Genomic DNA, 16,175 nt, shown 5'->3' on the forward strand with positions numbered 1-16,175 from the left:
TAAAATAAATAAATAATATGAAAGAGCATTTGAATTAAAGTGCGGTAAGCGCGTGTGTGAAAGAAAAGGATAGGTGTATGTATCTGCATTTAATTTAATTAATATGTGACCAAAATTGGCTAATAAATAAAAAAGAAGCAAATGGAAAGGGTGAATACTGAATAGTGGGCTATTGCTCCGGTGCCCTCTTATTTGAAGGGGTTTTGGTGCCCCTCAGTACAAAAGTTGAGTTTTTAGGGGCAATAAGGTAAATTGATCAGAATTGATCAATTTACCTTATTGCCCTTAAAAACCCAACTTTTGTACTGAGGGGCACCAAAACCCCTTCAAATAAGAGGGCACCGGAGCATTCCCCTGAATAGTGGTGTCAATTTGGGACAGTGTGGCCCTACCAAAGTACCCAAGACACAGACCAAATCTCCTTTTTCGTATAACCAATGGTTTATTGGTCCCTCTTCGCCCTACGGAATCAACTCTCATCCATCCTTCATTTTCAAATCTTGTAAAATTTATCTTTCAAGATATTAATTTAAGCTATTTTTCTTATCAAATAATTCCGTTAATTTTAAGTTATCAAAATCTACTATTTTTTATCTTTAAAATGCATATTACTCTCTATTTTTCAGTTAAATATTTTTAATAACTTTTCTTTTTAAAAATGTATTTCACACATTATCTTTCTAAGTAGATAAAGTTCTTTTACAATTATTTCAAATACAATTCTTTTATCTTTATAATTTTATCTTCTCAATAATATATTTCATTTGATTTATCTTTTTTCATCTCTTACTCTAAATTGAATATTAATAACTTTTAAGAAATTAAAAAATATATATTTTATAAATTAAATTATTCATTGTAAATATATATTTAAAAAATATTTGTTAATTATGAAATTAATTAAGTGTACAAAATAAAAATTTATCTTATATAACATACAATTTATAATCAAACATCTTTGTCTAGTAGTTCTAAAGTTATCTTAGAAAATAGAGGGTCAATCTGATACTTCAAAGATCGATTATCATAGTGTTAAAATAATGTTCGACCAACAAAAATCATGTTTTACAATTGTAAATTAGTACTTGATTATAAACTTTAGGATATGTGTAAATCATGTTCATGGACTAAAAAGTTAAATTGTTAGCTAACATGAAAAGAGAAGTAGGTTTTAAGTTTTTATGCATCAAACCCATAATGGATAAATGTATCTCCTCGAGAAAAAAAAACTTTTGTCAGTAATAGGCTTATCATCAACAACATAATGGTTGCATCCGAAATTATTCACTATCTCTACTATCACATAGGGGGAGTAGATACGAAGTGACACTTAAAATGGACACTAGTAAGATTTTTGACAAATTATCTTAGGAATACCTTGAAGTCGTGCTTCCCAAAATGGGTTTTTGCAATATGTGGGTAAAGTGGATGATAATGTGCATAAATTTTGTCCAATATAACATACTAGTCAACAATGATCCGATCGATTATTACTCCAAGTAGAGGCCCATGGCAAGGTAACCCTCTCTCACCATACCTCTTCATCCTTGGCATGGAGGGGTCACAAGTATGCTCAATAGTTTGAAAGCTCGAAGGGATCTACATGGTATCCAGGTTTGTAGGAACGTGCAAATTTTATCAGTTATTATTCATTGATGATTGCTTCATGTTTTTCAAAGTTGGTCATAAAGAATCAAACAATATTGCTAACATATTAAAGACTTTCGAGACTAGCTATAAACCACAAGAAATTTAAGATCTTTTTAGTAAGAACACTCCCCAATCCACCCGTCAAGTCACAATAAGCACCATTGGTGTTAAAGAATGCAACAAATTTGGGTTGTACTTGGAACTACCTTCATTGATTGGATGACAAAAAAGAGGTATCTCCTTCATCAAAAATCGCTTAAGGAAGAAAATACAGTCTTGGAACAAGAAAACCCTTTCAAAACTAGGAAAAGAAGTCATGATCAAAGCGATTCTCCAAGTTATCCCTATGCATGTGATGAGTGTATTCTTGATCCCTCGGTCAATAGGTGATGAGATTGAGAAAATACTAAACTCACATTGGTGGGGTTCTAATATGGTACATAATAAAGGTATTAAATGACTTTGTTGGAAAAAAATTTGGTTATGAAAAAATCTTTTAAAGACCTAGGGTTTGGGAGCTTAGCAACCTTCAACCTTGCTCTATTTGGAAAACAATTGTGGTGTCTTGCAACTATCCCCAAATCCCTCATAAGTTAGATCTTCAAAGGTAGGTACTATCCACACGATGACTTTTTGACTGTAACCATTGGCCACAACCCCAGCTGTGAATGGAGAAGTGAGTGGAATGCCCAACACCTAGTAAAATAAGGATCTTGTTGGGAAATTGGAACAGGTATGAATGTATTTGTTTGGAACGACCCGTGTTAAGAAAATCTACAAACAACAAATGCACCCAACCAAAAAAACTATCAAATTTACAAGAGCTCAAGGTTTGTGACCTCATTAACAGGGAAATTGGTTGTTGGAATGTTGACCTAATATACACCCTTATCAACCTTGAAGATAGAGAATCAAGCTACCATTCTCCTATTTTGAGCCTTAATAAAGAGGAGGAAATGGTTTGTGAATGGAACAATTTTGGTGAATATTTAGTAAGATCATCATATCAGGGCTATATGGATCAATCATATCATGGACATTAAGCACCTAAAAGAAGAAGGAATTTGGGAAGACTTGTGGAAAATCATTGCTCTCCAGAAAGTGAAAGCTTTTGTTTGGTGCCTGTGCAAATATTGCATTCCCACTAGATCAAGACTTTAGGCAAAAGGAATTCAATGTCCTTTCATGTGCACGTTTTGTGACACTCATTTAGAAAATGCATGGCTTCTCTTCACGGGGTGTACATTTACTCATTAGTGTTGGCAATCTACCTACTTCAAAGACAACTTGAATAACTTACTTTCCAAAGTAAATAGCATGAAGGAGTTGGTTTTCAAGGTACTTCATGATTGGGATGAAAGTCAATCTTCAAAATTCGTCATAGTGCTTTAGAGTATTTAGAGGGTAGAAATGCTAAATTTTGGAATAATACAGAGTGGAGTACCAATAATAACATTAAGAGCAAAATAATATTTTACTACATGGTCTCAGGCATGTAACTTCAAAAAACCATCCATGCGGGTCGCTCCTCTCACCTGTCATGCAGAATGGGAACCTCCTGATCAAAGATCTTTCAAGTGCAACATAGGTGTAAGGTTTTTTTTTTCCTCAAACAGATCTATAAGTATTTGGATGTGCATAAGCGATCATTACAACACTTTTGTGGAAGCTAAAACTAGCAACTTTCCATTTTCCCCTACTTTGCACATAGGTGAGGCAATAAGCTTGATGGAAGCACTTTGTTGGATCAATAACCTTAATCTTAGCAATGTTTATCTTCGAAACACATAGTTCATGTTCCATGACCAACATCTCCAAGAACATTGCAAAATCTTTCGAATATGGGGGTATCATAAAAAAAATGTAAAACATTTTTTAGTAGTTTACACAAGTGTAAGGTTAACTTAATCCAAAGACAAACAAATTAAGTTACCCTTAAATTGACAAAGGGTTCAAAATTCACTACTGGTCTTAACACCTATACTTACATAACTCCATGTATCTTACACCAACATTTATAAAATTTATATGAAATAAATTAATTTTGTTTGTACAAAAAAAAAGTATATATGCATATTATAAGGGAGAAACATATTTTAGTAACTACCTTTTAATTTTTATTTATATTAGACACTTTTACTTTTTCATATACTTTGTAATTTTAAAAATTACTTTCTCCATGGTGAATAAAAAGAAAAACCCACTCATTCTCATTTTTCAAATCTTAATCTTTTTTTCACAACCATATTCTCCTAAAACTCTTAAAAAATAAACATAGAGAAACAGAAAGTACCTTTTCCCCCTAATAGTCATTATATAAAAATAGATAAAAACAATATCCCTAAAAACTCTCTTGTAAAATAAAATCAACTAAAAATACTTTCATTAAAGAATGGTTTATAAAAACATCATCATTCAATATAATTATTTAAATTTTTTAATTAAATGACAAGGTTAAATTGGTTTTTAAATGAATTTAAAATCATTTAAATTCACTTTTGGAACTAGAAAAACAAATTATAGTTTTAGTTTTACAATTAACAAGATACTTCATCCTTTTTATATTTTTCTCCACCTTTTTCCACCTGCCACTCAAATTTCTTTTTCTCTTGTTTTTATTTGTTTGAACGTGGTAAAAAAAAAATCAAATTGTCCATCATGAGCCAAAACCCTATCTTATAATGAAATGTAGACCTTAAGCTTTAAATTTTGAGTATGGAATAAATTTAGACCTTTTAGTGAGTTTTGCCTCCAAAAGTCTTTACAAATCAAGTTTTCATTAAACTTAGACCATAATGTTTAAGTTTAAATTTAGTTTAGACTTTTTTCCTTAACCAATTGTAGCTCAAGTTTCACATCAAACCTATAATTAACCTAGCTCAAATCTCACTCAAAGAAATGTAAGATTTGATCTTTAAACTTTGAGTACAAGTGAAATATAGGTCTTTTTAACTTGATTCCATCATGATCTAGTTTGAGTTTATTTTGCAAATAACTTTATAAATTGAATTCTCATTAGAATTACTCCTTATTTCGTAGGTGTTAATTCAATACGGATTTTTTATGATGGTATGGTGTAGCTTACAACTTAAATTAGCCTTGTGATTGGTTCAACTTGAACTTGTATTGATGATAGAGGTGTTCATAACCAATTTAATCCAATGTGAACCGCATAAATCAAACCAAAAATATTGAAAATCAAAAACTAAAAAAACTTTTAAAAAAAATGGATTGGATTGATTTTTGATTCCAATGAAGACCAAATCGAACAATTTCTCTCTCTCTCCCTCGCTCTCTCTCTCTCTCTCTCTATATATATATATATGTATATATCCAACTATTACCTTTTTTGATTTTATTTGATATTCTATGTTGTGGTAAACAATGTATTAACTATCGGGTGCTTAAAAATCTAATGATTTACTTATTTTTTTTCAAATTAGTGATTTTATAATGTTATTGAATATTAATAGATTATCTCAATCTGTCATTTTGTATATTAGGACTTATATTATTATTATTATTATTATTAATTAATTAGTTAATGATATTAATAGTTATTTTTTTCATAAAAATATTGTAACTTTTTTGACCCATAAAAATATTATAACTATGTTTAAAAAATTAAAAATCTATCTAATCCAAATCGAAATATATTTAGATTGGATCGGATTAGATTTAATTAAATTTTTAAACTAAATTAATTGAATAATTAATTAATAAAATTAAAGAAATTAATCATTTATTTTTCTCCTTCAAAATCAATTTAATCCAATTTACAAACACTCCTAATTGATGAATTATTGAACTTGGACTTTTAAATTTTGAAATAAATTAAATTTAGGCCTTTTTTTTTTATTTGGGCTTAGCATGAAAAAATTGCGTGCAAATAAAACATGGAGCTTACTTTTGAATCTTAGATTGAATTTGTAAAATTATATTATAAGTGTCTTAATAAATTGTGTTTTTTTTTAAGAGGACTTTGTTAAAAGTAAATCAGTGAATTGAAAAGAAAAACTAATATTAAAAACTATAAATTTTTTTAAAAAAATTACAAAAATAAAATAATAAATACATTAATTATTAAATTATCCTCATAAAAAATAATTTAATTATCTTAATTTAAAATATAATTTATTATTATAATATTTTTTTTTATAATAGTCATGTCATTGATTTCAACACTAAACAACTTAGATATGTCAGGATTTAAGTAAATAAAATAAAATACAAACAAACTAAATAAAGTTATATTTGTAGGGACATAAATCATATATTAACTCAATAGTATATATTTTAATACAATTTTATTATTAAATATTCAATAATTTATTTAAAAAATATTAAATGATTAATTAAAAGATATAAGCAATTAAGAAAATTAAATGAGAGATAATTATTCTTAAAAGTCTTAGTATTTAATAAAAAAAATCCAAAAAGCTTATCATTGAATAATAACTACAACAACTACTTTTGTGCTTTACAAAAATATTATTCAATTAAAAGTTAAATGATAATTTCTTTTACAGCTAAATGATATAATAATTAACCACATATTATCTCAAACTTGATTTCAAAACTCGGTTGGAAAATGAAAATGTGTCTCTTTTGTATGATAAATGGTTGGACAATGGTTATCTTTATCATCTTGCCCCTTTTGTGCATATTCAAGGCACTTTTCTTCATGTTTATGACTTATACAATCATGGGTCTCAAAACATTAATATTTTGGTTAACAAGATTCTTGATGAAGCCAAAAAGGAACTCATGAACCACATGTTAAATGAAGAGGTGGAGAATACCATCATTTGGAGTCATTCTTTGAATGATATCTACTTATCAAACTCTACCATCAAATGGATCTATTTCGAGAAATCATCGCCTATCTCTTTGACAAACTGGTTTTGGGTTTGAAAATTTAAATTATCAGATAATATCCTTCACTTTTTATGACTTATCTTACATGGTAATTGGTAACCTACTCACCAACATTTTTAGTCTTTAAACATTTGTTTATGGATTTTTCTTATAACTAGTGCAACAATGGACAAAAGTCTTCAACATATGTGTTTAGAGATTGTAGTTATGCTTAGGCAACACTTAAAGTTGGACCAAAACAATAACTTCTATAATATGAACTTGCACAAGTGACTTCTTTATAATCCTCACAATGCAACAACTATAATATTTGCAGTTACATGTTGGATAATATGGAAAATAAGGAACACAACCATCTTTGAAAATATCAACTGAGATGTAAAAAATCATCAATCAAATTTGAACTATCTTTATAGATATTAATAATACTCTACGAAACCTTGAAAACAAGAAAAGTTAGAATAGTTAAATGAGAACTACCAATTTTTCTAGTCGTCAAATTAAGCATTGGTGGTAGCTCACTAGGAAACCCGGTAGGTGATGGGTTTGGAGATATAATTTATAATCAAAGTAGACAAGTAATTTCAAGTTTTTTAGACTACTGTGAAATCTCTACCAATCTCAAAAAGGAATTGTTAGATATTTTTTTATGAATTTAAAAAAGTTTGACACTATGATATTCACAACCTTATTTATAAATCAGATTTTTTTATGACCTTAAAGTTGACAAGAAAAAATGGCATTTTTCATCTATATTACACGCTTATAAAAAAGATTCAACATCTACTTCTTTAAACTAGATTGTTATCTTTAAACATATCCTCTAAAACGTTAATTTATATGCCAATTTCTTAACAAAGGATGTTATACATGATCAATTCATCCAAATTTGGACAAATAACACCCCTTAACTTGCTTCCTTTTGTTAAATGATGCCATGAGTGTCATACATTAGAGTGTATTCTTTTTTTCTTCAAAAATTGCACGGCTTTAAGGACTCGCACTGCTTGGAGTTCCTTTCCATAGTTCCCGTCCGCATAGGTCACACGTTATGCGAGTTTTACACCAATGGTTACACGTTAAAATCCAGAATGCAACAAAAAAAAAACATAGTCTAGAAACTCTTGATGGTTATGGCATTAATATTCTTGTTGACGATCATTTCAGCAAAGTGAGATTGTGGTTTGATATCGAGCGCTTAAAGGGGAATTACAAGGAACAAGGCATCGAGTTTAACTTGAGAAAATTTTCCCAAGACATTTTAGCATAATGGAGTTGTAAAAAAAGAACGAACAGTTCCATTGATGAAATAATTGGATGCCTGCTCATCTGCTCTTATAGAATTTTTCTGATAGTCTATTTCAATGAATCAATTAAAATCGAGAGTATTTTCTGCCTCTTCTTTTCTTTCTTCTACAAAATCATATACATAATGCGATAATTTCTCACATGTCCCTAATAGTTTTACCAAAGTCTTCAATCTACAATTGAATTAAATGAATCTAGCCAGAACAGAGCTTGCATCTCAACTGACACCAGGTCAAGTCTACAAAAGATGAAAATGTTGTTGCTGTTAGTAGTTTGATCTCCCATTCAGTCAATTTTCCCTTCACCTACTCTGGTGCTTATAATACCTTCAATGTAGCCACACAAAAAAAAGGTGATTCCAGTGAACAGTGTTGAAAGTTAAAAGTACAAGTATCTCTGAAAATATCCATCATGCCCAAAGACAATCACAAGAATGAAAGAAAACGTGTTTTTACTTTTACTCTCAATTCAATCAATCGCACAAAACATTGAATTACACAAACGATTTTAGTGTTTAGTGCAAGAAAAATGCAACTAATTAAACCCAATAAGTTGTGCCGTTAACAGTTTTGTTCTCAATTTTTAGGTAAAACTTAAAAGTCTGTACAGATTGTATTAGTAACCTCTGCTTATAATTACAACTGGAATAGTAGAGAAGGTACAGCTCTTCTTATCAAATCATAATGAAGCATTTACTAACTCCCCCCACTTAACTTTTTTATTAAGGTTGTAAACTAACCCTAATCAGACTGAAAGATAACATGATTAATTCCATCTAAGCTATAGAATAGAGAATGCAAATATAGGAAAATATAAAATCCATTATATTATACTGTCCACCAACCTACCTTTAATTTAGAGGTTCCAGTGATTTTTAATGCATGCCAACACCTGCAGAAAAGAGAAACCTAAAAAGAGAAAAGGTACATAAGAGTAAAAAGGAAAAGAATCACCATAGCAAGTGACTATTTTTGAGAAGTAGCAATCATATAAAGACAAAAAGAAGAAAAAAAATTGAGACTAACATTAGCAGGCTTGAAAAGTAACTTTATTAAAAGCGCCTTAATCCTTTTCTATCAGCTTCGTTTTCCTGTTGACAAAATCCAGGTACCCCTAGAAAATACCAACATATAAGTAGATGTAAACTAAACTGAATTACCTAGCTCAACATACAACCTAAAATGCAAACAAATATAAACAATGTTAACATAGTTCGGATTAAATCTCCGAGTCCCTTACAAATATAAGAGGGTCTATTCGATCAATTGTGTCCTTCAACAAATTCTATTTTTCAATTGAATCTAATTCCTAACAGAACCATGAAAACCAGACAGAAAATACTGGTGTAGCAGTACATAAATAGTCTCAGATGGCCCTAGTAGATGATGTCACCCAATAATCGCAGAGATGGAAATCACTTATTAATCAGTTCAAGGCTCTCATTGTCATACATATTCCTTATAAAGAATTGAAAAAAAAAAAAACGATTTCCTACTTCAGAAAAAAAAATGCACACATCAATTTGAGGCCTCACTGGTTTAATGGATTCTTATTATGCTTTCAGTACAATTGCAAATGAAGAAAACACATTGTCTTTACTAAAAGGACTAACATGAGAAGAGAAGTATAACAGCAGAATGGTACATTATGTCAACTGTCAAGAAGCAGGCCATAGAACTCACCTGAAGTATTCCTACTGCAGCAAACTTGTCTAGCATAGTCTTGGACAGAGATGGATGATTTAAGTTCAAAGGCTTTAGCAGCAATTCCACATTCTGCAAAACAAATTTAACTTCAGATTTTGTCTCATTATTTTGAGTTTGTTTAGCTGAATCAGATAAGTTTTCTTTCAATATACACAGGAATTACCACATAGTTCGAAAAGAAAACTTTACAAACAATGTGGCATGCAATTTCAATCCAGTTTCTCAATTTTCTTTCATTCATTAAGTTAATCTTTCTCCACTTATATTTAATCACATTAGTTTGTACAGATTCATGTAAATCTTCTTCTGCCATAAAGCAATATTCATATTTAAATTCAATATACAATACTTAGTTCACACTTCATAGATATTTAACTCTGTTGGCAGAGGTAGTCGCCAACAAGAGAAAGGTTGTAGTCATGTTGGAAAATCTGACACGAGAAAGATTTAAATTCACAAAGTTTCATAAAAGAAATCAAGTTAATTCACCTTTGACGTGAAGCACTCATTCCAATATGTATACTTTACACCTTCAAGCATTTTTGTTCTACAGAGGAGATCAATGAAGAGCTTCACTTGCACAGCCTGACAAAAGTAGAAAAACGTATTGAGTACAGAAAAAAACAGCAATACATGGTACATGGATGGTCAAAGAAATGAAACTCACATCAGCAGACAGCCGATGTTTGTCAAAAGGGATGCCAATAACAAAGCCCTTTAAGGAATATTTAGAGATCTGCATAAAAACAGCTGAAGTCATCATAACATGCTTGGGAGTACACGGTTCAAATCACTACTAGTACAGACATGAATAAGAAAGCAAACTGAAAACAGCTTCATCTTTTTTTCCCCTCAAGCAGCAACACTGGTGATGATTGGTTACATTCAAGGTAAGAGCCTCAACTCAAGTAACATATTTTACAAATATAAGTTTAAATTGGATGGAAAGGGCGGAAGAAGCTCACCAGACTCTCAAAATCAGAAGCCATTAAACAAATATTTGTCTTCTTCCTGACGAGAACGCTGAGGCATTAAACATAACAGAGCAAGCGTATTCGTTATTTACAGAAGAAAAAGAGAGAGAGAAAACAATAAAGTATTATTTTGCGTATGAGTAGCGTACCTGAAAGGTGAAGCAATTTTGTTATCAAAGTCAGAAAGAGCAAGGCCAACATATTTATCCCCGACATCCAAACCAAGCAACCTTCCGCGTTGGTTTTGGGTTGTATTCATCAAATCACGAAACAATTGCAAGGGCTTTATGTACCTCATTTCATCTGCGCATAAATAAAACCCTGGCTATGAAAATTTGAAACCTAATGTAGGGCATTTTAATGGATGAGATAAAAGAAACCTGTTGAAGATCTCTTCGTTCGGTACAGCACCGGCGTCGCACTCAACAACGAGGTCGAGTTATGTTCTATTCACCCATCATATAGCGTCTTGTTAATTAATATACGCTAAATAAGTTATTGCGTAAAAACCTATTTTGGTCCCTTATAATTTTTTTTGTTTCAATGTAGTCCAACTTTTATTTTAGGTCTCAATTTGGTCCCAAATTAATTAATTGGTATCAATTTAGTCCCAAATTAATTAATTGGTTTCAATGTGGGATTTCCGTCTAAATTATTTAAACGGAGTTAACTTTTAGCCACGTGGATGCCACGTAGATGCATACGTGGCATTCACGTGGATGAGAATTTTTCTTGAAAACACCTGAACCGGAACGGCCCGTTCTGAAATCGGAACGGGCCGTTCTGGTTGCAAAATTAAAACACCATCAGTGAAGCAGAACAGGCCGTTCTGACAACCAGACCTCCCCGTTCTGCATTCAGAACGGCCCGTTCCAAAACTGTGAATAAAATATTCTTACTTAATTGTATTTTTGATATTTTAATTATGCAATTTTGATCTCTAAAGTTTTAATTGAGTAATTTCAGTCCTTAAAAAATTATAGTTGTGTAATTTTAATCTCACAATTTTTAATTGAACAATTTTAATCTCTCAAATATCATAATTGTGCAATTTTAGTCTTTTTCATTAAAAATTTAATAATTTTAAAATTTTAATATATATATATATATATATTATTAATAAATAAATAAAATTTATATATTATTAGTATTTTAATATTACTGATAAATTAATATCAATAATATTTTTACTATATTTATAAATAAACTAATAATTTGATAAATATAACTTAATATATATTAATATATTTTTATAAAAATATAAAAATATATTAATAATATATTAATAATAATTATTGATATAATAATTTTTTCTTTTCTCTTTCTGTTTGAAGAAATATTTAAATATCACTTTATAATTTTTTTGCAACTTATTTAAGATTAAAAGAATAAAATGATAAAAATTAATAAGATAAACATAATAAAATAAAACATAAAAAAATATTAATATATTTATTTTATTAGATATAATAATATAATTAATAATATATATTTTATAAAATTATTAATATTTTTTATATAAAAATATAAAATAAAATCGGAACGGGCCGTTCTGAAACCGAAACGGGCCGTTCTGGTTGCATTTTCGGTGTGTTAATTTTGCACCTGGAACGGGCCGTTCCGGATGCAAAGTTAACACACCAAAAGTGCACCCAGAACGGCCCGTTCCGATTTCAGAACGGGCCGTTCTGGGTCCAGGTGTTTTCAAAAAAATTCTCATCCACGTGGCATCCACGTATGCATCTACGTGGCGTCCACGTGGCTAAAAGTTAACACCGTTAAAGCAATTTGGACGGAAGTCCCACATTGAAACCAATTAATTAATTTGGGACTAAATTGAAACACATTAATTAGTTTGGGACCAAATTGAGACCTAAAATAAAAGTTGGACTACATTGAAACAAAAAAAGATTATAAGGGACCAAAATAGGTTTTTAGCCTAAGTTATTTTACACCGAAAATTAATTATATATTTTAATTTTACTATATTATTATTAAAAGTAAATGTGTTTATTTTTTTTATTGGTTCGTCCTTGAAGTATCCACCGTCAATAACAATGATTAATGGACATCTCAAAAGGTAAGATAGCTGACCCCAAGATTTAACGCGACTGCATACACAAGGTAGGATTCGAACCCCTAACCTTGCTTAAACGTGGATTAACCCCTATCGCTAAACCACACGCTTGACACAATTAAAAAATATAATTAATTACCAGTATAAAAAAAACTTTACACTAATAATATACAGGTGATTAATTCGTTAATAATTACACTCATAAATCATATTTTAGAGACATTCTCTTAATACTAGTAGCAAAAAAGCCATCCCTTCCCTTCTTAAAAAAAATGAGAAAATCATAAATTTTTTGTTAATTTTTATTGTTTTAATATTTATAACAGTTTTTTTAATAACTTCTAAAGGTAAAATAGATATATAAATTATAAACACTAAAGAAGAGAATCTCTTTTATTATTGATATAGATAATATAACAATATTTTTCGTAATTCATAATATAAACAATTTTAGGGGATAGAAACAGAAAATTTGAATACGTGTGAACAAAGGAAGTTATCAAACTTTCTACAAAACTTTTAAATTGTAACCAAAAAAAGAAATAATCCTTCGACGTGGTCTTTTAAAATTTTTTGGGCCCAATAAAAGGTCACATTCTCCAAACAAAAAATTCTGGCCCATTGATTTTAGATATTTCAACCATAAAAAAATTTACCTCCTTACGAATTAAAATAGTTTCACAAGTGGGCAGAAGGTTTTTCAACCTACTGCAAACATCTCCATTCTTTTGTCTCTTTCCCTGAATTTGTTCACTGTTAAAACTCTGCACATAAGGTCAATTTTATGTTTCCTCACACAGTTTCTTTACACACAAAGCTGAAATTATTCCTATTTAGAAACACTCATCTTGTCGCTTCTTTTTCGCGGTCTTCTAAGTCTTCGGTACCGACCGAATACTATCTCCAAAGGGTGGAGAGAGTACCTGCAAAAGCACTCCAACGCTCAAGTAAGTATTCGGTATAGAGCAATAAAGACTTTTATATGAGATAAATCATACCTGCTTTATGTCCCATCACCTGTGTATTTATAGTGACGTGTTTGGGCCTGGTGGGCCTTCTATCTTGGGAGATGGGTAATCGTTCGATTAGGCTTGATCTTTCTTAATTAGGTGTGATAAGCACTGTGTAATAGATAACCTAACTTACCTTTTTCCTATGTGGGTTTACACTCTTTTGAGTTTTCAGCCAAACTTTTGGCCGAAGGGGTATTCGGTTATTTTCATCTGCTTAGGTGTTCGGCCTTCCTCAAGGTCGAAGGGGAGTTCGGTCGAGCTCGAAGCTGAAGGGGTCTTTGGTAACATTCGAAGCCGAGGGGGTCTTCGGTCACGTTTGAAACCGAGGGGTATTCGGTTTCATTCAAGGCCAAAGGAGTGACTCAAACGTTTTCCCTTGATGCTCTCTTGCCCATTTTCGGAATAGTCCTTTATCTTTCCTTGCGGGATAGGTATTCGACCATTCGTTCGGTCGAGGAGGGGGTTAGTTACCTTTCGGCTGTTGTCCTGGCCGAAAGGGTGTTTGGTTTGGATGAAGACTTGTCGGTTGAGGAGCTTCTCTCGGCCTCTTGTCAGGCCGAAGGTACCCTTCAGCCTAGGATCTAGCTGAGGGGGGTGTTTACTAGTACAGAAATCATTCATTCACGGAAGTGAAAACATTTCTCGACTTTTCAATCATCGATGATAATGTGTTGTTGTGTTGTTCTTCACTTATGCAAAACCAAAAGAAAATTTTGTTGTTTAAATTCTTCTAATCAATAAAAGGAAAAAAGAAACACGAAATATATACACAAATCATCGGTCTTGGGTAACCTCATTTTTGTTTTTGAAATTTGAATTTGAATTGGATTCAAATGAAAACCAAATAAATCCCTGTATATAACTCGACAAAATCATGTGTATTGCATGAAACCCTAACTCTGTCTGGTGTAGTTTTCCCTTTTGATTTCCTTCTGATAGTGTTTACTTACGTTATGGCTACAAACTTCAACTTCAACTCTGTTGTTGAAATTTCTCCCAAGAAAGAAAACTGCAAAATCATGGTAAGGGTGGTTTGACTTTGGATGGTTCGTGATTTTGGAGGCCAAAGATTACTAGTTTCTTTGGAATGGTGTTGCTCAAAGGTGATTATATTTACCCAATACATTTTTTGCATAAATTTTTATTGTATTTATAATTGATAAATTTATAGTTTTTTTATTTAATCTTTATTTATCATTTTAGGGGGATAAAATTCATGGTTTTATAAGAAGGACACCCATCTTCAAGTTTCGAAAAGATTTGAAGAAGAGTTTTGTATAGTATGTCCAATATTTTTTTTGTTGATAAAAATAAGGATATATATAAAACTTGCCACTATAATCACAAAACCAATTTCCTGTATTCAACTAAGGTAGCATTGGTCAATAATGATTCATTCCCTACGATAACCTACAATTTTACTACTATTTTTGATATTATTGTTGGTAATGTTGACATCGATTATTTAATAGGTAAGTTTACATGTCTTTTTCAAAGTTTATTGAACAATAAACTTTACAAATTTACCTATGTATCATATTGAATATTGGATATTTAGTTTAATTAGATGTATTAGACTATTGACCGATGTGGGAACTCAAAGAGAGCATGATACACATACTTGGAACAAGATAAATATGAATATCATTTAACTAGAGAATGGGGTGTAGAATTCAATTCCAATATTTTCTTTGTTGTTATGTATTGAACATAAAATTCTAAAAATCTCTTATTATGTGGTTTGTTTTGATTTTTTAAAAGGGATAGGATTGATAATACTTTGTCCGGGTCATATGTTGATGAACTGAATGTATTCATTGTTGTCGGAGATGTGAAAAATATAATTGTAATTATTACTTTAATAGAAGTCAAGATCTTCCAAGATCATTCATCTATTAATTTTCTTCAAAAAAAAATTTGTCTTACTAATTTGATGCACTTTTTCATTTTAAACTTAAAATGTGTGAAATTTAGTTTTAATGTGATAAAATTTAGTTTTAATGTAGGTCAAAAATTGGGCTAAAAAATAATAAGGAAAGATGAAGAAGAGGTAAAGAGAAGGAGAAAAAGTTTAAAAAGAAGAAGAAGGAAAAAAAAGTGGCACTAACACTGCCAACAACTTAAAAAGTATAACTATAATGTTAAACCATTATAATATAAGATTTTGTTTATATAATAATAATGACGTATAAATAGATATATGTTAATATAATTCTTTTAAATACCTAACACAACTAAGCATACAATTCTATCATAATTGCTATCAGTTTTTTCTCTCCCTTTTTTTAATACATTAAAATAAATTAGTACACTGAAGAACTTAAATAATCATTAATGGTTACTTTTGAAAATTAATGTGACTATTATATAACATTTGCACGAGTATTTTGAAACTTAATCAATATTCTAAAGATTGAATGAAGCTCGTAGAATCCAATCCCTAATATATGAATTGATATATTTTTGTATAAATGAAATGTATACAAATACGTTTTGTCATACACTTTCAAATAACATATGTTGTTGTAGTTGTAAATTCTTTTTATATAATCCAAAGGAGAATACGTTC

At 30.3% G+C, this 16,175-nt stretch overlaps 1 protein-coding gene across 4 annotated transcripts; it reads right to left on the reverse strand.

Annotated features, from left to right (window-relative positions):
* Positions 1–7,803: 7,803 nt before the first annotated feature.
* LOC109800870 (Polynucleotidyl transferase, ribonuclease H-like superfamily protein) lies at positions 7,804–11,030 on the reverse strand. Of its 4 annotated transcripts, none has more exons than XM_020361783.3 (9): positions 10,897–11,030; positions 10,666–10,819; positions 10,508–10,565; positions 10,210–10,278; positions 10,032–10,127; positions 9,519–9,611; positions 8,862–8,949; positions 8,685–8,744; positions 7,804–8,074 (listed from the first exon to the last, which is right to left on the reverse strand). In XM_020361783.3, exons 2-7 carry the CDS (start codon positions 10,812–10,814, stop codon positions 8,899–8,901), a joined length of 516 nt encoding a protein of 171 aa, XP_020217372.1. In that variant the 5' UTR covers positions 10,815–10,819; positions 10,897–11,030; the 3' UTR covers positions 7,804–8,074; positions 8,685–8,744; positions 8,862–8,898. The 4 variants fall into 4 exon arrangements, with proteins under 4 accessions (XP_020217372.1, XP_020217371.1, XP_020217370.1 ...); XM_020361782.3 differs by having other exon boundaries at positions 7,804–8,162; XM_020361781.3 differs by lacking the exon at positions 8,862–8,949.
* Positions 11,031–16,175: the final 5,145 nt, after the last annotated feature.

The sequence above is a fragment of the Cajanus cajan genome, chromosome 11 (assembly GCF_000230855.2).
Source record: "Cajanus cajan strain Asha chromosome 11, NIPB_CcT2T_4, whole genome shotgun sequence".
Taxonomy (NCBI): Eukaryota; Viridiplantae; Streptophyta; class Magnoliopsida; order Fabales; family Fabaceae; genus Cajanus; species Cajanus cajan.